Consider the following 24,364-nt stretch of genomic DNA (forward strand, 5'->3'; position numbering starts at 1 on the left):
AACACAATGACTCTGAGAAACATTTTAAAATCATTTATTATTATTTCTAGGCATGAAATAAAGGAAGTATATCTTCTTTACAAAATGTTTATGTGTTGTATTTGTGCAAAAAGGAAGAACGGGGACTGATAAAATGTAGAGCATCACTCAGGTGGAATAAGGAGAGGAAAAGAGAGGCAGAAACCTCTCATGCACCTGTGGGACACAAACTGCACTTTGAGTTTACTTGGTGAATGCACAACACCACAGGATACTTGGACTTCTCATGCTCTATACATTCTCACCACTTATTTTCCTCACTCTTAAGAGATAATTTCACACCCGTTGAATTCTGGGTATTTACTTAAAAGCATAGCTCATCCAAAAATTAAAATTCTTTAGTTTACTCACCTGCATGTCATTCCAAATCTGTATGACTTTATTCTGTGGGGCACAAAAGAAGATAGTCTGAAGAATACTGTTTTGTCCATATTATTAAATTCAATGGTTCAAAACACCTCTCGACTCCATTGATTAAAATGTATGGACAAAAAATATTTTGAAAGAAAGCCTAGACCAACATGAGGTGAGTAAACAATGAGAGAATTTTCTTTTTCAAGCGAACTATCCCTTTAATGCCCTTTAGAATGTCATCGACCAATCAGGTCTAACCAATGGAATGGAAAGATACAGGGTGAAACGTACAATGCAACAGTTTCAATGACATCCTAGTAAGCGATGTTTTACACAATGGAACTATCCAATTAGAGACCTGCAGAGCCGTGCAATACATGAAGATCAGAGTACTTCTTTTAGACGTCTACACACTACCTCCTAAATATGCATGACCACACTAGCACAGATAGACACTATGGGAGAGTAACTCTATAGCATGCAATGACAGACTGCAATGACGATGCATCGTTACTTTATTGTCTGTATTTTGTAAAGCGCCTTGAACAAGAGTAAAGCACTATATAAACTAAATTACTATTCTGTTGGCGTAGACTTGAGCATCAATTAAATCAAATTGACCTGTAGTACACGGCTATCTTGGTATCAAAACAGATATAGTCAGGTCCCGCTATACAGCATCGAGTCCATTCTGATATAAATCTCACACTGTGCACTTCTTTAAATTGCATCTGAATTTAATACCACTTAGAAGGGAACAGCAATTACCAGCCAGCCAGGGAGAAAAAGGACATTGCTAATTGCATTGAAATGACAGCTATCCAATGGAGATTGTTGCTAACACACTGAAACACACAAACATACTCACATGCACTTGTACAAACACATACAGGCCTCCCGATGTTGCCAATGGTGAATAACATCTATAATCTCTCATCATAAATACCATACATACAACACAAGCATCAACACACAAAATACAAAAACAGACAGTAATCATGTCATGATACAAGACTATTATCAGTGGCAGTGTCCTGAAGGGTATCGAATATCTTAAGTGTCATCTTCTGCTTTAGACACTGTGATGATTCAGTGAGTAACCAGAAGATTGATTTTGCCTGGAAACCTGTGTGATGTGTATTACCGGGATGCACGTAACTGTAACATCATTTGCTGGAGATCAGATGTGATGTTTAACAGCCAATGAGCTTAGCTGATGGGAGCTGTGCTATACTATGTTCATAAAATATGATAAAAAACCCTGTTATGGCTGTCTGTGAATGGTTGTGAGAAAGAATCTGGAAAGTGTAGACCAAACTACAGAACCTCACAATACACAATTGAAAACAAGTTATTATGCATGTGTACACGATTGTGTGTGTATCTGCACATTCTTTATATTGCTTAGATGTTCTTACTTCAATACCGGCTCTCTTTCTCTCTCCAAACAAAGTGAGGAGGTTAACTTTTAATGTGGACTAATATTGGCGCATTAAAAAGAATTAATAGTAGTTTTGAGTTTAATTTTACATGGAGTGGGTCGCCTCATGGGTGCTGCCATGTTAAAAATCGCATAACTAGCCAAATACTACTCATTTTATCTCAGACGCCCACCTATTAACAGACAAGTTTAATCATTGTATAAATTAATCAAGGCTGACTGCAAACAGAGCACTTCTGTTAGTGGTATGGGTAACCTAAAACTTTTGTTTTTTCATTACTCTGCCTCCACACCACCAGGTGTCAGTGTAAGTCCAAGAACACTGTCAGCTATTGCAACAAACAAAAATTACTGAGTGCATCTTTAACATCACAAAACATGGTTTAGATGTGCTCATAATCCATTCTAAATCAGATTCACTTACTATATATTCATTTTTGGTTGTTTTGTCAGGGTATATATCATTTTGAATACTACAGTGCACATAGGGTTATGATATCAAGGGTTTGTGATATTTACATTATGAGATGTGACACTAAGACTATATGGGTTTCAAGTGTCATTTTCTTGCACTGATATTAAAACAGCTGTTGACGGCTGAGAAGGAACAAGGCCATTTTCAGAGATTTGTGGAGAAGGCATTGCCAAATATCTGATTGAGATTTGTAAACCTTTGATTGTATTTCAAACCTTGTGCTTTGCCAAAATAACAACATCACTCTTTTTTTTTTTTTAATGTCGACATACGTTACAATGTTGTTTAGTTAGTGGTTTAGTAGATTAGTCAGGCTTAACTGTGAGGTAGTGATAATGTTACGTTAGAAAATCTACCCACAAACCTCCAGTCTGTCAAATCTGCCCATGCTTCAAGTTCTTAAAACACATATCGAGTTAGCTACCATCCGCTACTCACTGCGATTTAACATCAGCTCCCACAGATAGTGTGGTAGGAGCAGGTTCCTGGACGCATACAACATTAACAGGCAGTGGTGTTCAGGCTCCACCGGAGGCACCTGGAATATATGTAAACTGATACGTGAGATTTTCTTTCAACTATATATGACTATAAATCCCAAATTATTTGTGGAACATTGTAGATTAACCAGAAGCAACACACAGAAGTAACGATCCAAATCTTCCTATAAACCATGTCCACTTGCTCCTCAAGCAACCAAGAATCAGCAGATTTAACCATACCAGATGTTCTTGGGCTAATTCACTGCTTGCGCCACTTCTGCTCTTATTCACCAACCACCCGCAATCACCGTCATTCTTTCAGCACAAACAAGCCTCCTTTTTATGTAAATTAGGATCATTATAGATTCAGAGTCAGCGCTATTATCTTCTGTGGAAAGTGGGCGGTAAACAGAATTTAATTTAATGAGATGTTTGGGTACATTTTCAATACATTTTCGATCATGGGAGTAATTCATCAAACAATGATCATTAATGATCATGAATGGCGTGTTATCAAACACTTTTTAGCCAATTCAAGTGTTTGGATCACAGTGTGGGAGTAATGCTGTAAGGTGCCAGTAAAAGTATGGCATATTGCAGTAGTCTGCTGCATCCTCCACAACCGAGCACTCAGTTCCAGGCAGCAAGATGGGGATCTACGCTCAGTGCATATTTTTCAGGTGTGGAAACCACATGCTAAAATGGCACTATTAGTAGGGTCAATTCATTTTTAGCACAATACTCCAGAACACTTGCTAATGATGGAAACAGCGTCACTATTGAGATCTAACAATTACAACATGACTCACTCAAAGAACTTGTACCTGTTTGCATGTCCTGTTGCCTTCAACCATTGTCACAAGTGATATTTTTAACAGTTCTTGCTTATGGAAGTAACTGAGAGAGACTTCAACAGCAATTTTTTTGTTACTGGATGAATGGGAAATGTGCACTGTCACATCTCTGGACAAGAACATCTATGAGACTAGTGTCTTAGGTTAGACTGATAGAAGAAGATTCACAAAAATGTCCTCCAGGCACAGAGTCACAGATTAGTCTATGAAGGTTTGTGATTATTATTATAATTTTTTTTTTTTGGTCAAATGGTTTTTCTTTGTTTGGCTTTGCACTTCACTTCAGTAGTTTCCTCGTTCATCCCCTTTGTCAAAATGACATGTTGACTTGCATGCGTCGAAGTGACATGATTTTTCCATTTTTCCAGTCCTCAGACAGCAGAAGGTTGGCTTGCCGCTTTCTCAGTATCAATATTGCAATTTAGATTCTCCGACTTGTCAAAATGGAGCAGAAATGATCTTGTAAAGAATTAAAATGATTAATGTCCCATGCTCTTGTGTGCCTTTCTCCAAATTCAACCACGGTAATCTTGGATTACGGAACCGATAATAGAATTTATTTTCTCATTATCTTCATGCAGTGATGTATTATTTCTGTGATGGAAGATTTGTCTTTGTACACTTTCTTGGAATACCCCAGATGGCCTCCCTCATTCTGTGTCAAATCAGTCGAAGGTCTGAAGTGCTTCATCTCTGTATTCGAACCCTTTTATGGGCTGATTAAATATTAGTAAACTGAGTGAATTTACAGTGGATCTTTCCATTGATGCATGTTAATTGTATTAAAAGTGAGACTCAAAAGACTGAGGAACCCACCCCCTTAGGAAGTCACTTAGCTCTTCTTTGTTAAGTCAAGTGTCTAGATTGTCTGTGGTGGTTAATATAGGAGGAGGCAGGAACGAGGCTACGGTTTTAATCTCAGTTGGTGGCAGCTCCATCAGTGCTTGAAGGTGGTGCACTGTCATTGGGAGAAGCCGAGTCTAGACCTCCACTGGAGATGAGCTCAGGAGTTTTGACTGAGCTTTTCCCAGATTCGGGGGTTTTAGGAGGAGTAGTGCCCTTCGCATCCAGGCCAGGAGATAAAGGTGCACTTGGCTCCTTGGATTCAGGAGTACCATTTGTAGTTGGTTTCGAGTCGAGAATCGGTGAGACTGGTGGCTTAGGCTCAGAGATTGGAGAAACCGGTTTAGGATCCGGGGTCTTGAGATCAGGTGTGGGGCTTAAGGTGGGTTTCTGTTCAGGGGTGCCAACTTTAGCTGGTGTGGGTTCAGGAGTAGGTGAAACTGCTGGTTTGGCATCTGGAGTAACGGCTGGTTTCTCATCAGGAGTTGGCAATGAAGCTTTTGGAGATTCAGGGGTTGGACTTGGAATTGGTTTAACATCAGCCTCAGGTGCTGGACTTATTGGTTTCGGATCAGGTGTCACGGGTTGTTTGGGTTCTGGCGATGGGCTTAAGGTTGGTTTTGTTTCAGGTGGTGGTGAGATGGTCACTTTTGGTTCAGGTGTAGCAGCAGGTTTGGATTCAGGTGTTGGTGTTACTGGTGGTTTGGGTTCAGGAGAAGGTGGTGGAGGAGCCGTCGACTTGGTCACAGGTGCTGGTTTTAGATCTGAAGTTGGTGCTGGTTTTAGAGGTGAGGGGGCCGTCTTTGGCTCTGGAACTTGGTTGGGAATGGCTTTGACGTCAGGAGCAGCAGAGGTACTCAATACATCAGAATCTGCTAAGGCTATTGTTGGGGCATCAGTGTCACTGTCAAGTGGGAGCCCAGTGGTATTAAAGCCCACTCCAGAGTCACTGGTCTCCATGTTCCTCTCTTGTAGGCTTGGCTCTTTAGTAGACACCTCCAAACCCTGAGGAACATACTCAGAACTTAGAGCATTTCAACAACATTAAACATAATTCAGCATTTTATACTGAGCAAATGCTTGGGGTTTAGACATAAAGATAGATCTAATGATAAAATGTCTTTCAGCTTCCTGGTGCTCACCTTAATGCTGACCTCTGTGCTCTGTGATTTCTCAGTGATGTCTTCTTTCTGTGACAGGGCCGGGGCTTCCTCATTCTGACGGGTACAGGCTTCTTTCACAACCTGTAGAAATATGAGCAAAGGGCTTATAATATACAATGCAGAAAGACCAACCCTTTTTCTTATTACTTTTTAATGTTGTAGAAGACATGAAATGAGAATGTAAAACATAAAGCATATACATTTTTTCCCCCAAAGATTAGGTGTGTCCTTTTTTGTGACACTTGCAAATGGAATTGCAAAGTTTTCCCCAAACAATCTCTTTAAGCTTTTCATTGGTTGGTCAAAGCCTCATTTGTTTGGAATTGCCACTTGGTTTGATATTTTGCATCTAATGCAATAACATTACTATATCTGTGTGACCTAAGTCCAAATACTTATTTTTTACTTCTATATTTGATTGTTTTTATTTTTTGTCCTTGGTGCTTACATACAGTAGGTGGTAAATACCTTTCTGAAGGTATCACCCTCCACTTTCCCTGCATTCTGGGCTTTCTCCTCAATGGCTCTGGCTTTTGCTGCACGTTTGCGTATCTTCACCAAACATGACACCAAGCACACCAAAAGCAGCAACACCAATAATGCTACCAAAGCGATGATGGCAATGTAGAGTTTAGGAAGCTTGTATGCTGAGAGAGAAAGAGATATACCATTAAGTGCAAAGCATGAAAATTAAATGAACTGTTCTTTTGATTTCCCTTTGTCATCTTGCATCTCCTCACCTTCTATCTCCAGGTGAACATCAGACACCAGGAATCCCTGAAGGTCAGTCACACTGAAAACTCCAGCATCACTGGCCTTCACATCTGTCAGAAGACACATAGAATCCTCCAAAGAGAGGCGACCTTCCAGATCCAGGTTAGGAGGCAGGTTGATCTGTCCGCTCTCCATAATCAAATACTTGTGGTTATCAGACTTAGGGGTGTACAGCAGGCGAGCTAAGGAGCTATTTAAGTGCAGGTTTATTTTCAGAGTGCTACCGTATAAAAGGGTTACAAATATCTGATGTGCTGGAAGAAAGAAAAAAAGAAGAACAGAAAGAAAGAAAGCTGTTACTGAAGCTTAGGTGTTCAGCTATTTCCTAAGATGATGTCAGGAGAGTGAAGAAAGAAGAAAAAGAATCAGTAGGGAGCAGAAAGCATAAATTTTTTAGGGAATAAATGCTGCAGGCAGGGAATGACAGACTCTATTCCATCTGTCTCTCTTCCTGTCTTTGTGTTTTCCCTACTATGCTTTCCGTTTTGTTTTGTTTTATGACGTACCTGAAGAGTTCTCAACACTCTTAAACATAAAGGTTATTTATTGTCATCAATGGTTCCATGAAGAAAGGTTATTTATAGTGGAAAATATTCTTTAGATTATTAAAATGTTATTTACACAAAGAAACACTGTTTTTTAAGGGAAAAATGGTTCTTCTATAGCATCACTGTGAAAATTGCCTTTTGGAAGCTCTATTTATTAGCAGTGTATATTCCATAAAAACAACCTCCAGTCTTATATTTCACACCTTTTTATCTTTGCCTCTCAGGATACTTGATTCTGATTGGTCAGTTGCAGTTTTTGTATAATGACCGCTAAACTGTTTATTTGACCATTGTCCCCCGCAAACAATCTTCTGCACTAGTTTTATATATCTCATATCACTCTGTGGCCTCTTTCTTTTCTCATAATCAACTAGTTTTACCACAAATCAATATTTCCATTTATTTATAGCCATGTAATGTGCGGTAAAATGAACAGCTATTCGGGCATTAGTGCAAAATAAATCCCTTCAGGATGATACAAGGCCTTGTGGTCTTATTCACCTTCTCAGTGTTTATTTTAGGATTATTTATTTTAAGGACTGGCAGACTTTATTATCCTATTTCATTTCTCCCTCAAAATGTTTTCCATAGCTACTCATATATTATTATTTTATCTCAAATGCTGTACTTGCTTCATTTAGAAGGTCAGGATTGTTGTGTCATTAACCCTTGAAAATGTGCTTCCTGCTCTCACCTTTAACATTCAGGCAGATCTTCTTCTTGACTTTCCCACTGGAGTCGGTGAAGGTGTAACTGCCTTCATCAGCCCCTGTAACAGCACGCAGAGTGAACTTTTGAGGAGTGATCTCGATGCGCTCTTGGTAGTTCTCCATGGATGTTCCATCAACTTTCAGCAGTTCCACAGCCGGTAGTGAAGTCTGATTAGCCTCCACTGAGCTGTGACGAAAGCCCACACCCACCGACTCTGAGATATCATTGAGCGAAACGTGAAAATCTGAACCATACTTAACAATGAGCTCACTAGAGCAATCTGGAAAAGTAAGAGAGAAAGAAAAGACAGAAATCCATGAGATTTTGACAAATTATCTGAAGAAGCTGTGCTGGCCACGCATTAGAATTGCATGTTAAAAATGTGTGTTGTAAGAACTATTAGATAAGCTATTATCTGTCAAAATATTAAACTAGCATAAAAAATTACTAAACAGATCAAATGTCTGTTCCGTATAAAGTGCATATTATGTCCTTATATACACTTTATAGGGAACAGACAGTAGTAGACCATTAGATGTTCTCAACTGTATCCAACAAAATCATACATCATTTTGATATTGTCTAATTGAATCAACATTCAATTCATTGTAGTAATACACATTTTAATTATTAAATTTACAAATCCACAGTTGGTGCAATACGCTGTTAAAGGGTTAGTTCACCCAAAAATGAAAATTCTGTCATTAATTACTCACCTTCATATCGATCCACACCCGTAAGAGCTTCGTTCATCTTAGGAACACAATTTAAGATATTTTTGATAAAATCTGATGGCTCAGTGAGGCCTCCATTGACATCAAGATAATTAACACTTTCAGATGCCCAGAAAGCTACTAAAGACGTATTTAAAACGGTTCATGTGACTACAGTGGTTCAACCTTAATGTTATGAAGCAACGAGAATATTTTTTGTGCGCCAAAAAAACAAAATAACGACTTTATTCAACAATATCTAATGATGGGAGATTTCAAAATACTGCTTCATGAAGCTTCGTAGCTTTACGAATCTTTTGTTTCGAATCAGTGGTTCAGAGCGTGTATCAAACTGCCAAAGTCACGCCCCCCAGTGGTGAACCATTGAAATTTCGAAACACTTATGACGTAACGAAGCCTTGTTTACGTGACTTTGGCAGTTTGATACTCGCTCTGAACCACTGATTCGAAACAAAAGATTCGTAAATCTTTGAAGCTTCATGAAGCAGTGTTGTGAAATCGCCCATCACTAGATATTGTTGAATAAATTATTGTTTTTGGCGCACAAGAAGTATTCTTGTCGCTTTATAACATTAAGGTTGAACCACTGTAGTCACATGAACTGTTTTAAATATATCTTTAGTAGCTTTCTGGGCATTGAAAGTGTTCATTATCTTGATGTCAATGCAGGCCTCACTGAGCCATTGGATTTTATCAAAAATATCATAATTTGTGTTCTGAAGATGAACGAAGGTCTTACGGGTGTGGAACGAATAATTTCATTCCACTTTCTCAATTCCTGTTGACTGTATGTGTTGAACCTTCAGTCCTGTTACTCAAGTTATTGTAAGAAACAATTATACAATAAGCAGTAAGTGCAAACTTGCATTTTATTTATTTATTATTTAGCAGTATTTTCAGTACTGTTTTTATTTTTATGATTACATTTTTTGTTTATTTAATGTTCATTAGAAAATGTAGACGTGTTACATAATGAAAATGAATAGAAAATAAAACAGCTCACATTAACAGCTCAGTTTGACCTCCCTGAGCACTTTCTTACTCTGACTAATTGTTTAAAGAAAAAAAGGCCATATTTTGTACAGCATTCATGGAAAATGTCAGCCAGCACCACTAATAATGGGAGAAACAGATAGCTGGGTAGAGAGAAAGAAGGATCTTTAGGTAGCGAAGAACGGAAGGCAACCAGTGTGCCTTGACAGATCTACAATTACTGCAGGAGGTCATTAAACCTCCCTTACTGTTCACCACATGACTTGCTATAATAATGGAAGTCACTCAGAGCTATTCTAGTGTGAATGTGTGCATCCAATTTAGCGTACAAGCTGCTTTTCAAAGTGTGCGAACAATTTTTTGGTATTATGCGATGAAAATGATGCAGTACCTCTAACATAGAGTGTGATGCGTGTAATATCCTCTGCGCTTTGGTCAGATTTGATGGTGTAGACTCCTTCATCACTTTCTCCAACATTCTCCAAGATCAGGTGGGTCAAAGCAATGTTGAGTTTGGCACGAAGATCAACCACTTTCCCAGAACTCATCAGCGACTTCTCACGTCCTGGAACAATCGAAGGCCTGAACAACACTTCAGCATTACCTGCTGGCATGGGGATGTGGAAGTCTTCCCCAAAAAACAATGTCTGGGACAGTTCTTGGGCTACAAGGAACACAAAAGAGAGAGACATTTTATTGTGCTACACTGTTAAAACTGTTTTATTATTATTATTATTATTATTATTAATAAATCATTCAAATAATAAAAAAAGTGACTTGTTGTGTTTGCTTTACCTTTCAGAGTTGCAGAGAATGCTAAAAATTTTAAAAGAAAAGCACCAGTGTTTAGATTAACAAACACACTCATTAGCAGCATAACGTGACATCAACTAGTCAAATCCTACAGAAACTGAGAATGTACTTTCAATTTATGCAATATTCATTTTAATTACATTTTTTTTCTTTTGTATTTGGACGTCAAATAAAAGAATTAAGAAAACAACTATGGAATATTAAATATCTGCCATATAGCATGTCATACTGTCTGACATATTTTTAATTCATTAATATGACAATTCATATGAAAACACATTTTTTTAAGATTATTGGAAAATATTTAAATCATATTTTTTTTGTGGAGAAATGTCATTTAGGTAAAGTGCACATCTGATCATTTCATCATCAAAGCACAAGCGCTAATTTACTACTAGTTTTAGCTCTGAGTTTTGGATTGATATTCCATGTCATTTTATGTCAAATCAACCAAATTTCAGAAACTTCCCTGTCTCAAATTATTGATTTTGTTAATATTTTTCTGAAGAAAGACAAACATAAGTCAAAAGAAAAAAGTTTAAAAGAAAAAAGTATTAGCTGTATGCATAGTGACCCGCATTTGGTTTTTGACCACTAAAAATGTGTACAATTTAACAATTTTCTGATGGAGCCACATTGAAATCCTCATATCTCTGGAAATGTACCATATTGGGCCTTAAATATTAAGATACCAAAAGAAAAGTTTTTTGACTACCAGAATCTAAAAGCATATTATAATATATTTAATACTTCTTGAGTTACAGGCATGCAAACTGCGGGCAAAAACACTAGAACTGCTTTTTGAACTGTCACCATTGGCATATAATGCAACAAAGATTGCTAAAGTCAACATATTTTACTAACTGACTTACCAATCTCTGTGTAAAAATAAAATAATGATGCTGCCATCTTTCTAAAGTCATTTTTACACCCCTGTAAATTGGCTCCAAATCTCAGGTGAAAATGGTCATTTTGACCCCCCTCTACAAAATAGTGGATTACTCAGTAAATATACATCTGTGACATTTAATATTTTGCTTTCTTCTTTATTTATCTATTTCGAAATCAAAAATTTTAGCCAGGGACCTCTGGTTTAGTTGACGGAATGACCCAGTACATAGTAGTATGAAAACTACCCACTTTGTTATGGAAAATATGCTAATATACATCAATTATATAACACATTTAATATTACTGGTCATGTGGGGTCAGATATTCATTATATAACTAAAAGCTGTGTTTGTACAGTATACAGTCCTTGCAAGCTGGCACATTCGGTACTCCATCGCCATTTGTGAGAACATTACAGCACTTAGAGAAGATGCATTGTGGATCAGGACTGTAATTAAAGAACTACAATAGCTATTAGCATGTCAGAGCCACTGTCCTTAACATTTCCACACAAGAAACAACACTTGTGTGGTGATAATAATGATACAGAACATCAACCACTCAAAAGGACTCTTTCTTACCTGAGTGGAACAGCACGCTTAAGATGAGCAGTCTCAGATTCTGCATATTGGCTCTGAAAACATTTACAGATAAAAATACATTTACATTCAAAGAGGATTTAAATTACAAACAATGACGTTGTAATTGTATAAGTTTTATGGTACATTGCTCAATTGCTTTCACATTCCTGCTAGAGAACAGAACAACAGTGATCAAAATGGCAGTGTTGGCAAACGGACACAGGTCGATTGAGTGCTTCGATGTGTACTTGTAAATATAGGGTGTAACTATAAAACAAATCAGTTTATGTTAATGTTAGACAGACATTTATGTTTTTCAGCTTTTATGGGCTCTGACGTAGATCATCAGGCCATGGATCTAAAAGGGCTGTGTTGACAAATGAGCCTCTTTAAAGAATTATTTGGACGTGTCAGTAATTGTGGGTTTATTGGCTTGACTTTTCTAACTGACATTGATCTGGTATCTCAGAGGGGATTTATAATGAATAAAAAGAATAGTCAATTTATTGAGATTCACCAATAAATTACCTTGGTCAAGCACTTTCATGAGAAATGATGCTTTAGATACAGTGCTGTCTGTGAGTTTGTGTCTGTATAAATGCACATGGAACGAGAAACATGACATCATTTGGGTGGATCATTATCTCCATAATCAGGACATTTAATGACTGAAGACATTAAAAATGTGGGAGGAAATTAAATCAGACTGAATCTATCTGTTAGAATGGTTTGTTCTACAAAAATCTTGTTTTCCATGTTGGGATGTTTTGATTTGTTAGCATTTTTACATCCCAAAGAATTTCTATGATTTTTACACGACTTTTCTGCATTTTCTGTGCTGATTTAAGAGGATTTAAATATGGTAATATGTGTTAAACAAAGGAGTAGGCACTTATTGGACGCTAAAAACATAAGTAAAATATTTAATAAACCAGCACACAAGAGGTGATTGATGTTTAAAAGTGAATAACAGGTGTTTCAACTCTGCAGAAAAAAATCCAGAACTTTCTTTTCAGAGCAGATTCCATGCAGGCTTATATTATATATATTCTTAGATGTTTTTTCATTTCTTTGTCTGGTACCTATGCTTGGAATGAACAGATTCATATTCATTAAATATTTTTTAAGTAAAAGATAATTTTAAATAAACATGTTAAAGATAATTAATTAATGTATTTAATTTCCATGACATTTACAGGCCTGGATATCAAAATGTTAACATTCCCTGATATTTTCAGATTTTCCAATGACTGTGGAAATCCATATTTTTTTCACAAACTGTACTTTATTCTTAATATAATACTTAAATTATGTTTATTTTATGACAGGTGGTATCATATAGAAATTATACACGATGATCTGTGTTGTGGAAATATCAGGACAAACACATTCATTACAGTCTGAAATAAGCCAGCACTTCACACATAATGACATCGCAAGAATCCTAAGAAAACCTTTGCCAGGCCAGACATTAGACAGCAAGGCAAGCATCCACAACAGCAGACGTGCATTTAGGCCATTCAGTGATTTCGTAACAGACTTCTGCTCAGACGCTCAAATGTTGCATGTTAACATTTTATTGTCATTCAGCCGCAAAAATAGAAAAACAGCAGCAAATGAGTAAGTATTTTTCTTTTTCCATCTCTGGACAATGAGACACATGTGCTGATGTATAAATGCGTCAGCACTATTTTAGTTTTATATGGACAAAGTGCCATCTGGTCCACTTACATGCTTTCACATCTCTCTCTCTCTCTCTCTCTCACTCTCTCTCTCAGTATGACACCTCTTACATCAACCTCACAGTGCCTCTCCTATAAGACAGCATACATAAAACATGGGCAACATGGAGGCAGAAATGCAGACCGGGTGCTTATGTAGCTACAACATAAGATGCTGTTCTCCTGAGTGCAACGCAAATGATGAATAGATGCTCAAATCAACCTGCTGCAGATAGCCTATATTAACTACAATATTATAAATTGGTAAATTATACCAGAAGCAGGCCGTGCAAACCAGGGAAATAAAAGATGAATAGGAGCTCAGGGAAATCAAGCTAAACCTTTGGAAAGGTGCTGTATCTCTACTTGGAAGCAAATTCTGGTTATTGACGTTAGAAGCAGGTCATCTCCTAAGAGACCAGGACTGGGCATCTGGAAATTACTTCCAGACCATTCCATTCAGACTAATATGACTATACTACTGTATCTAAGGGATCATAATGTATTTTAAAGCCTTGAAGCAGACGATTAATTCAAAAGACTATACTGTAGTTAAAAGGGTCTGATGTATGACATGAAAGGCGATGAGATCATGGCTGTGTCTCACAACCTAGTAAGCTGCCTACCTAGGCACCATTTTGGGGCAGCATTATGGTTAAAAATATGTCGTGTAGATAAGCATCTGAATAGGTTTTGAGACACAGTCCGTATGTGTTAAGAGCAGCGGGGGCGGCGGTAGCTTTGACTTGCCCTGGAGCGCGCGCGCGCTCGCATCTCTCCTCTATTTCGGAGGAAAACCTTCAAATGATCTTTTCCCCTCCCAATCATAAAACTATTTGCCAGTCAAACAAATTTTCTCTCGGTCACACGATGAGAAAGATCGCCCACACATGTTCGGGTTATTACGGTGCACAGACGACGAAATGAACCGTAAATTGAGCCGCAGTAGTCAACCGGCAAAATTAGCATAAAATAAGACTGATATAAAATCTAGATTTTTAATGTTATTATAAAACTGACATTTTTCGAGCTAATCTTGACAAATAGGTCAAATTATCATATTTGCTTTCATCATCTTAATTTTCCTGTAATTTCATCTCAAAGCATATTTTAATGGAAACATTTGATTTGTTAATACAGGACGCTTAACCTGCGCTCGCGAGCTGACGGGGCATTTAATGTGATGCTATGCAGAACCGAGCGTAAATCTCTTCAACAAGCCTAAATGCTCTTCTAAACCTCTAAATAAACATCTGAAGTCTTATTGTATTCGCGTTTCAACAGCAACTTTATCCAATCGGAAAAGTACCAGACGAAGCAGAAACTGCAGAATTTAACCCTTCAATTCCTGCATCCCAAACCCAGTTGCCCGCTTATGACATCTCCGCCGCAAAATTTATATTCTCCCTTACCGTGTTCACCGCTCACCTCCAATATGCTCCTCAAATGACAGACTGTAAAGGTGTGAAATTCCGTTATTCGTCCCTTTCTGCTTCCTTTCCACCTCGAAAATCACTTAAGGACTAAGATGCACCTCAGGAATCCGTCCAGTATCTCGCCGCGTCTCGAGTGCGGTCGGTAAAGCCCGGCGCTTCAACCCCTTATGGGCGTGTCAACGGATCCGAACACACTCAGCCAACCTTTGCAGAACCGACGTGAAGGTCTTTAAGGTGTTCTTCAGATCGATCCATCACTGAGACCAACGCCCTTATGAATAAAAATGTCCACTACATCATTTTGAAGTTTTTTTTATCTGCATTTTGTTACAAACTATCAAGTTTTTAAATACCAAAAGGCAAAAATCCACAATATATCTTTATTTTGGCTCTGAAAGTGTTTATTGAAGTAATACGTTAAAAAATGAGAGGAGCTAATTCCCCCTTCACTAACACACTCATCATTCATTGACAGCCACCTCACACTCTCTCCATCTCTCACATTCACAGGAATCGGTGGGTGTGTGGTTACAAGCCTAGCAGCATCTCATCTAATTAATTTCTGTCTACATGAAACTGGGATGTTATGTGTCACATATTCATCTTATGCAATCTGAACTTAAACGTCCGTGCATAAATCAGATTCTGTCTTCGACTGGCACAAATGTATTACAAGGAAAGTCCTTTCCTATGTCATTGTCACTACTTCCTACGGCCCTTGGCAGCGGCTTTGGGGGCTGCAGGCTGATTGGATGTGTCGAGAGAGGAAGTGAGAGAATAGGCCTGCAGGTCAACTCTCTGCTGCAGAATGCCAGTCAATAGGAACTCTGTGCTGACCACGGGCAATGACATATTCACTGCCTTCTGACAAAGCGCCCTGTCCTGTTCACATGACACCACCACAGTGTGCTCCTGAGTAGAGAAGGAGAAACCGCAATAAAATATGGGAATATGTAATATGTGTATTAAAATAAGAGAATATATGCATTGGTTCTGGGTACCTTGTGAGCTGAGGGCATTTTAGGGAGGAAACGTGCACCACAGCAGGTGATGATTTCTTTCATTTGAGATGGTTCTGGCATCACAGATGGGGTTACGTGAATCTCATAACCCTATGAAAGCAAAATTAGAGCATATATGTGATGGAAATAGTATACTTTGGGATTGATACACAAAGGCGGAAGTGCTTGTGAGGGACTAATACCTTTAAAAGAGGTTGACTTTGAGCAGTTTGCAGTGCCTTCTGTAGGCTGAAACTAAACTTCTTCTCCTGCTCAACGTCTTTCAATATATATTCATCAGCAGAAAGAAAATGGCCAGCTTTTCCACACTGGGGGAGAAAGAGAGGATGTTATCATGCTAAAATTCAAATTTTACAAAGCTGGTATAATATTTCATAATATTACAGTGTTTTTGATGGAATAAATGCAGCCTTTGAAACACTGAGATAGTAGTGTATGTGTGTTGAATGGGTAGGGTTACTAAAGCATTACCAACAGAGATTGTCTATGGCACTGTTGTTGTTGTTCTTTGTATATCGTCACCCAAAATTCAAAACAGAACCATTTTCAATGTGTGTGCTGATAATGCATTTAAAAAGATAAATCAACCAAATATTTGCATTTTATAGAAGAAAAGTCAAATAAGGATTGTGGCTTTTAGGTTTGGCTTGGTTTGAATCAGGAACATTTTTGTAATAATCACTCCCTCACCTTCTTTAGCCAATCAGGAGTCACGATCGGCACCCCTCTGGCAACAGCGCACAAAAACTTCACAGTGCGTCTTGCCTTATCAGTCACCAGGTGAGTCATATCGTTCACCCCTCTTGCCAGACTTCCACCCAAACGGGAGACCGCTCTTTCTCCATCCTCATCCGTCAACCCAGTGAATAACACCTAAAAGAGAAAAGGACAGACTGGTGTCATCCACAAAGTGATAAAACTTGCTAGTAAATGTCTGTATCTTAGGGTGCGTGTGACCTTGTGCGCCTGACTGGACACAGAGCGCCTTGGAGTCTTGGGTGTGGGTGATGGAGCCTCTTCTGTGGATGTGCTAGTGTTGGCTGCTCTCTTGCGACCTCTGCTGTTGGTTTGGGGTACAGCAGTGTCATCTACTCTCTCTGCATCTTGTTCACGCTCATTGGTCATTCCGGCATTTACATTCTCCACACCAGAAAGCCTGCCTCCTCTTCCCCTGCCTTTTCCGGAAGTTTTAGCTTGGGAAACTTCCTGCGGTTCTGGTAGTTTAACACTCTTCCTGCCTCTGCCTCTTCCTCTCGTCCCTTGATTCGACGTTACAACACTATTAGCAGATCTCTCAGAACTTCTAGAACTGGAGCGGGATCGGGAACGGGTTGTTGAATTGGGGTCCTGCTCTGTGTCTTCGACTGCAATAGCTAGTCCTCTCCGGCTAGACTGTCTAGCACTGATTGGTTGCTCATTAGTTGTCTGTCTTCCTCTGCCCCGTCCCCTGCCTCGCCCTCGGCCCCTCTGAATGGATGGCTCCTGTTGAGAGGATACAGATTGATCCGAGTTCATAGATGAGCTTGAACAACGTCGTGTTCGCCTGGCTGGAGGAACAAGTGGAGTTTCCAATTCTGTTTTGTCCTTCTCCAATTGCTCATTCTTTTTGGTCTCTTTTTCTCCTTTTGCTCTCATCTGAAGCTCCTCATTTTCTTGTTTCTCCTTTTCTAACCTTTCTCTCTCTGCCGCCAATCTTTCCTTCTCTTTTTGTTCCTTCTCCATTTGAATTCTTTCCTCTTCTTTTTGTCTTTGTTCTTCTCGTTCTCTACTCTCTCTCTCCAACCTTTCTTTCTCTTCTCTTTCTAAACGATCTTTTTCCCTCTGTATTCTCTCATTTTCTTTTCTCATTTTTTCCTCTTCTTCCCTTTTCAGTCGTTCTTTTTCCTCTAATTCCTTCTGCTCTCTTTCCAGTTTTTGTCTCATTACGGTTTCAGCCCTCTCTCTCTCTTCTTGTTCCTTTCTCTCATGCTCCAGTCTCTTCTTTTCTATCCTCTCTCGCTCCTCCTGTTCTTGGAGCTCTTTCTCCATCCTCTCTTTCTCTGCTTGGGCATTCCTCTCCTCTTCTTCCTTTTCACTACACTTCTGTTTCATACCTGTTCTTCTGGCTCCTCTCCTCGTGGTTTTTTCCTCTTCACTCTCTCCCTCATCCTCAGACAATGCTTTCCCCCTCTTTCTTTTCCCTTCCTGCCCTTTTCTGGTTTTACCTTGGACTTTACCAGGTGCAGGTGTCTCACTTTCCACCTCTGTCTTGTCTTTCCTATGTCTCCTGCTACTTCTGCCACTAGGTTCTTCTTGAGCATTTTCCTCACACATGGGCTGTGCTTCAACAACAATGACATCAGAGTTTGGTCCAACAGACGGTGCAGGTTCACTTTCATCTTTTTTTCTTCCTCTGCGAGGTCTTTTGGATATGATGATATTCAGATCTTCATCCCTTCCAGTTCCATCCTCACAAACAGGCTGTGTTTCTGTGCTAGTGGAAAGGGAAGTGATGGCAGCTTCAGCAGGTTGTGGAATGCTGTCCTCTTTTATCGGTCTTCCTCTGCGGGATCTCCTGGATTTGACTCCACTGCTCAGATCTTCATCTCTTTCAATCACTTCCTCAGGAACTGGTTGGGTTTCTGTGATAGTGTGATGAACAGCAACCTCAGAAGTTTGTGGAACCTCGTCTTTCTTTGGTTTTCCCCTGCGTGATCTTCTGCTTGATGTTTTACTGCTGAGGTAATCCTCCTGTCCTTCATCTTCCTCATGCATAGGCTGTGTTTCAGCTATAATGAAATGGGAGCTGGAGGGTTTTGGGAGTTCTGTGGAGCTGTGTTCATCTATCTGGCTGGTGCTAACTGCATTAGTCAGATCATCACATGGTGCCTCCTCTGAAACACACTGCGTTTCAGCGATAGTGACACGGGATTTCAAGTCTGTTTCAGCAAGCTCTGGAGATCTGAATTCATCTGTTTGTTGCCCTGTACTTGGTACCCCTGTGTTGATCTCACTCTTCATATCTTCATCCAGTGCTTGTTCCTCCTCACACATTAGTTGCGTTTCTGTGATAGTGTGATGGACAACATCCTCAGCAGGTTGTGGGGCTTCCTTTTCTTTTTTTGGTCTACCCCGGCGTGATCTTCTGCTAGGCATCTTGCTGCTAAGCTCTTTCTCCTGTCCCTCATCATCTTCACCAACATGTGTTTCAGGGATGGCAAGATTGGAAGTGGAGGCTTTTTCAGTTTGTTGTATGGGGTCGCCTTTGTCGGTCTGTCTTCTGCTGACCTCGTTCAGATCATCCTCTGGTGCTTGGTCTTCCTCAAACATTGGTTGCGTTTCAGCGATGGTGATAATGGACCTGGTAGGTTTTTCTGTATGAATACTGCTGACCACATTGTCCTGATCTGGTGGTGCTTCATCACCACTCATTGGTTGTGTTTCAGCTATGATGACATGGGAGCTAGAGTTGTTTTCATCAAGATGCGCAGAATCATATTTTTCGGCCTGTTGTCTGGTACTTGGTTTCTGAAAGCTGTCCCTACTCAGATCGGCATCTGTTGCTTCTTCTTCCTCACACATGGGCTGAGTTTCTGCAATGACAAGATAAGAGCTGGAGTTTTTACCTTTGTGTACTTTTCCTCCACCATGGATTCTCCTACCTCGTTTCATGTTCTCCTCCTCACCTTCTTGCGTTTCATTGATGGTGTCTGCCTCCATGAGCTGGGTGGGCTCACTCTGATAAAACTCTTTGTCTTCTCCCTCCCAGATGTGTTGCATTTGGGCTGTGAAGAGAGAGAAGGGCTGTGTCTGCTCTTCTCGTCTTGGGGTGCTGGCGATGATTACAGTGTCTGCTGTGGAAAGGTGAGAGTCATTGGGTGGTTCTTCATCTTCCTCCTCATCATCATCATAATCATAAGTCTTTGCTACAGGAATGAGCTGAGTTTCAGCAGTGGAGAGGTTGGAGTAGGGTTGGGTATGGCTCAGTTGCTCCTCCGGTTCTTCCTCTCTGTCTGTCTCTGTTCCATATGCCTGCGTAGCCTCAAGATCAAGCTGCTTTGGCTTGAACTTAGCACTGGCCCCAACAGCTCCTGGATTTCACATTAAAGACAATGTATGGGTTTAATATAAGTTAACCTCAACTGATCACATTTGTGGTATAATATTAATTACCACAAAAAATATTTTGACTCATTCAACTGAAAAGAAAGCAAAAAAGCAAAAAGCTGGGTTACGTGAGGCACTTACAATGGAAGTGATTAAAGCCAATTTTTGTAGAATGTAAAATTGTTGAAATTGTAATGTAATTTTCATTCACTCTTCTGTTAAAACTTGTACTATGTTGTCTTGTGTTGTCATGATTTTTTAAAATGTTTTTTGACTGATGTCATGGGTGTTAATTAATATTGTGCTACAATTGCTGATGATTGAGTTTAACTCTACTACTAATATTCCTAATGACAGTCTCCAAGACATTAAGAAAATACAAAAAATACAAAAAAATGCACCATTAGTAGCAGTTTTACAGTTAACTTAAAAATTTGTCAATTTTATGCATTTACTGTTTTGTGAATACAATAATAAAAAAAAGAATGAGATTAATAGGCAAAAACTGAATGGGATGGTTACCGTATGCTTGTGTGGACGGCAGGTCCCAGTCTTCAAAGTGACCAAAAGCTTGGGTTGGTTCCTCAAGACAAGTCTTTGCTTGAGAATGATGGTCTTGTTTTTTATGGGTACTCTCTTTTGACTGCTCTGCTTTGCCACCCACAGAAGCCTTGGGACTCTCTGCAACCTTCACAGCTTTGTCTAGTACAGGTTTAAAAGGATCCTCATCGTCTGTTTCACTGTTTGACAGAAAATCTCTGGCCTTCACCTTCTCCTTGTCCTCATTTTCTTCATCTACATCTGTGTCGCTGTCCATGTGGAGCTCTGACCCTGGAGTTGATGTAGGTCTGACATCACTTCCCTCTCCAATGGGATGTGAAACCTCTGTCACCATGGAAACCTTTATGGGATTGTCATCTTCAACATCAGTGTCACTGTCCATGTTGAATTCTGTATGTGGTGGTGCGGATGAAGTGCTTTCAGTAACTGCTAAAACTTCTGCTTTCTTTTCGGAGATATTTTCAGTTATAGGAGCCTCATTCTCCTCCACATCAGTATCACTGTCCATTTGAAGATCGGCTGTAGGTACTGATTTCACCTTTGGAGCTTCTTCAGTATGAGCCTTTGCTTCAGTCTTGCTTTCCTCTTCCTTTTCTTCAACATCAGTATCACTGTCCATATGATGTCCAACTGAGGATACAGATTTATCAAGAGTTACCGCATTTTGAGCCTCTGGTTTAGCCTTAATTGCCACTGGCTCCTCTTCCTCAACATCAGTATCACTGTCCATATGAAATTCAGCTGAAGCTACTGGTCCCACCTTTGGAGCTTGTTCTATCTGCGCCTCTGGTTCAGTTTTGCTTTTTTCTTCCTCTTCTTCAACATCAGTATCACTGTCCATATGAAGACCAACTGAAGATATAGATTTCTCTAGAGTTACTGCTTCCTGAGCCTCTGGTTCAGCCTTACTTGTCTCCGGCTCCTCTCCCTCAACATCAGTATCACTGTCCATATTAAATTCAGCTGAAGGTACTGGTTCCACCTTTGCAGATAATTTAGGCTGGACCTCTGGTTCAGTCTTGCTTTTCTCCATGTCTGCTTCCTCAAAATCAGTGTCACTTTCCAAGTTGAGAGCTAGCAGGCCAGGCTTAGATGAGTTTGAACACGGTTCACCGGAGGTTTCCCTCAGTCTGAACCGGTCCATTGAGGCTGAAGATGGAGTGATGGAGCTCTCATCCTCACTGAGAGAAAAAAAGAAAAGAAAATGGGGTTTATTTTATTAAGTTTTAGTATTTATTGGTTTATTTTAAGCACAAGAAAACTAAGGGTATTTGTAGAGCTGTACACATCAACATTATGTAATCAAGTTAAGTAATTTTTTTAACTAGTTTGGAGAAAGTTTGGAGGGAAAAAAAATTCAAGAAACATTCAATCTACCTCTCTGGAATTACTTTTTTTGCAGGGGTCAGGAATGATGAATTTGTGGAACTACACAGATGAGAGGAGGATGCTGAGTCTGAAACTATAGCAAAAGAGAGAAAAAAAAGCATGAAAATAACGTCTTACCATATCTTTTCAGTAATATTTCTTTGTGTTTCAATGTACTTACCAAAATCTTTCCTCTCATCCGTAGCACTCTCTCCATCTGAGTCTGACTCAGGCACCAGGGTGATCTCAGGCTGTTTGTTAGCTGGCTGTGGTGAACACATTTTGGGTTCTTCATCCTCAGAGCTCCATAAAGGCACAGGGGGAAAGGCACTCCTCTCTTTCTCATTCAACCCATTCCGCACACCTTTCCTCAACTTTGAGTCACTGCTCGATAGTGGCGAACCTTCCTTTTTTTCCTTTTTGGACACTTCTTTCTCTGGAGTTTTGTGTGTATCTCTGTTTGAGATGTTCAGACCAATGTACTGACATGGCACGTCAGCGATCACCACACTCTCTCCCTCGGTCAAAGCATATCGTACCTGAGGCGTCAGCTTGAATCTGCCTTTTCTAGTTCCATTCAAACTGCCCATGTCCCATAAAAGTGCTTCCACAGCAGCACCGTTACCAGAGCAGCTGCTGCTTGAGCGGATCACTGAGATGGAGATGACAGCATGCCGACCGGACACAGATCGAGCCGGAAGCAGAACAGAACAGACAGCAGGATCACGACCCAAAACATTGTCTCCGACGTAGAGAGGGAATTCTGATTGAAAGTGTAAAGAGAGAAAAAGAAAAATTAATGTTAAAATTTCAATAACGTTCAGGAAATATTAGTTATACAATATCACATAAAGTAGTCAGCTTGATTGTCTCACCTGCCTCTGGTATGTGGTCATTTTTAAACACTTTCAGTGTTGCCAACTGTTCTCTTTCTGGTCCTCCTTCTTTCTTCTCCTCTTCCTGATCTTCTTCTTCAGAGAATGGATCCTCAATCTGCTGAGTGGCATCCATCTTCCTCTCTGGCTAAAAGATCAATAGTGATGTTACAACAGAAATATGGTTGTCACGGATACCATTCACAATGTAAATAAAGATGTTTTTAAGCCCGAATGTATGCATTACACACATAAACAACATTGCTAATATCATCATTCTCATTTTTCTGATAAGTGGCGATGTATATGTGTGACAAAAGTTTACTTAACACATTTGGCATGATATTAGGACACTTATCACTTTTCATTTCGTAATCGAATAAGTTTTCCTAAGCGCCACACTTGAAGCAGTGTTAATTGGCTAGAGAAATGTATGCACTACTTCTCAAGAAAATTTAATCAGAAATAATGCTTCCCTTCATAATGCAAAGGTAAACATGCAAGATATGAGCATTGTTTACGTTTGTGCTAGTATATCGTGCATGAGCTACTGCATTTAATAAAAATATGCGCTTACCTTACCATGCAGAACACTTGGAAACCATTTCCTGAAAACTAAGTCCCGCCCTTTAAACGAAGACTACTGATTCGCTAGTCAAGCTGTCAGTCAGAGACTGAGCCTACACTGATTGGGTGAAAATGCGTCACTGCGGCTTGATTGGCCATTTGAGAAATAGCTGTGGCCTTTGGCCAAAGTTTTCCGCGCTCTCTGCAGAGGGGGCGTGTTTGAAATTGTTTTCCTCCGTTAGGATTTTTTTAGAAGCAATAATTTAGATATTTCTTACTTTTTTTCTGTCTGAACCTCGCGAGTATTCAAGGTTAATTTATATAATTAAAATTAAGAATACATATTTTCCATGTAGTCAGGCACTATTGTTCAGTAGGCTACTAGCAGGCAGTATAATAGCCTTTATTCCTGTGTTTTAGGTTGATGTTAGTAAGTTTTATAGAAGACAGAGAGGAAATGCTGTACCTTTTCCAGAAAGTACTAATGATAGTGACAGCAATGTGTCAGAAAACAAAGGTCATAGTAAGAAAGGAATATTTTGAAGATCAAGAAGGATAGAAGCAGTGAGGGTGATGGCAGAGATGAAGAATAGACGTCATAGATTGTTGTGGAAGTCAGGCATTTTGGTACATTATCCTTTGCCAGGAAAATGTGATCCATACTACAACCAGAAGCCAGGAAAGACTGCTTATTGGCCTCACTACTGACAAGCAAAAGCTCCAAAAGTAATGACTAAACAGTCTTGTTGATTTTCACTTGTGCTACTTACTGATTTAGAATTCCAAGAAAGAAACAATGTTTTTAATGCTTTTTGAAACACTAAGACATGGATTCACTTCTTTCCAAGCAGTGAAGCTGCATCTGAATTTGTATCAACGTTACGACATTTTCACATGCGAGTTCCAAATGAAATATAGTGTGATTTCTTAATTGGTCCTATAGAGGGTTCAAATCTATTTCCAAATAATATATTAAAAACAACTGAATAATATTATTAAGATAATTTATCCATTTTTATTTAGGCTATTTTC

At 39.3% G+C, this 24,364-nt stretch overlaps 2 protein-coding genes across 4 annotated transcripts; both read right to left on the reverse strand.

The window, feature by feature from the left end:
• Positions 1-18: 18 nt before the first annotated feature.
• si:dkeyp-77h1.4 (protein diaphanous homolog 1) lies at positions 19-15,095 on the reverse strand. 2 transcript variants are annotated; one of them, XM_051865036.1, is made up of 9 exons: positions 14,846-15,095; positions 11,697-11,749; positions 10,207-10,227; positions 9,803-10,075; positions 7,668-7,964; positions 6,392-6,679; positions 6,120-6,298; positions 5,631-5,732; positions 19-5,493 (listed from the first exon to the last, which is right to left on the reverse strand). In XM_051865036.1, the coding sequence occupies exons 2-9, from the start codon at positions 11,740-11,742 to the stop codon at positions 4,564-4,566; spliced, it is 2,136 nt and encodes a 711-aa protein (XP_051720996.1). In that variant the 5' UTR covers positions 11,743-11,749; positions 14,846-15,095; the 3' UTR covers positions 19-4,563. The 2 variants fall into 2 exon arrangements, with proteins under 2 accessions (XP_051720996.1, XP_051720997.1); XM_051865037.1 differs by having other exon boundaries at positions 14,830-15,095.
• Positions 15,096-15,232: 137 nt separating this feature from the next.
• mdc1 (mediator of DNA damage checkpoint 1) lies at positions 15,233-23,451 on the reverse strand. Of its 2 annotated transcripts, none has more exons than XM_051865033.1 (10): positions 23,343-23,451; positions 22,766-22,913; positions 22,072-22,653; positions 21,900-21,984; positions 20,484-21,703; positions 16,833-19,945; positions 16,566-16,748; positions 16,058-16,183; positions 15,855-15,965; positions 15,233-15,765 (listed from the first exon to the last, which is right to left on the reverse strand). In XM_051865033.1, the coding sequence occupies exons 2-10, from the start codon at positions 22,899-22,901 to the stop codon at positions 15,556-15,558; spliced, it is 5,766 nt and encodes a 1,921-aa protein (XP_051720993.1). In that variant the 5' UTR covers positions 22,902-22,913; positions 23,343-23,451; the 3' UTR covers positions 15,233-15,555. The 2 variants fall into 2 exon arrangements, with proteins under 2 accessions (XP_051720993.1, XP_051720994.1); XM_051865034.1 differs by lacking the exon at positions 23,343-23,451 and having other exon boundaries at positions 16,833-19,447; positions 19,541-19,945.
• Positions 23,452-24,364: the final 913 nt, after the last annotated feature.

This window comes from Ctenopharyngodon idella, chromosome 16, assembly GCF_019924925.1.
Source record: "Ctenopharyngodon idella isolate HZGC_01 chromosome 16, HZGC01, whole genome shotgun sequence".
In the NCBI taxonomy this organism is placed as follows: Eukaryota; Metazoa; Chordata; class Actinopteri; order Cypriniformes; family Xenocyprididae; genus Ctenopharyngodon; species Ctenopharyngodon idella.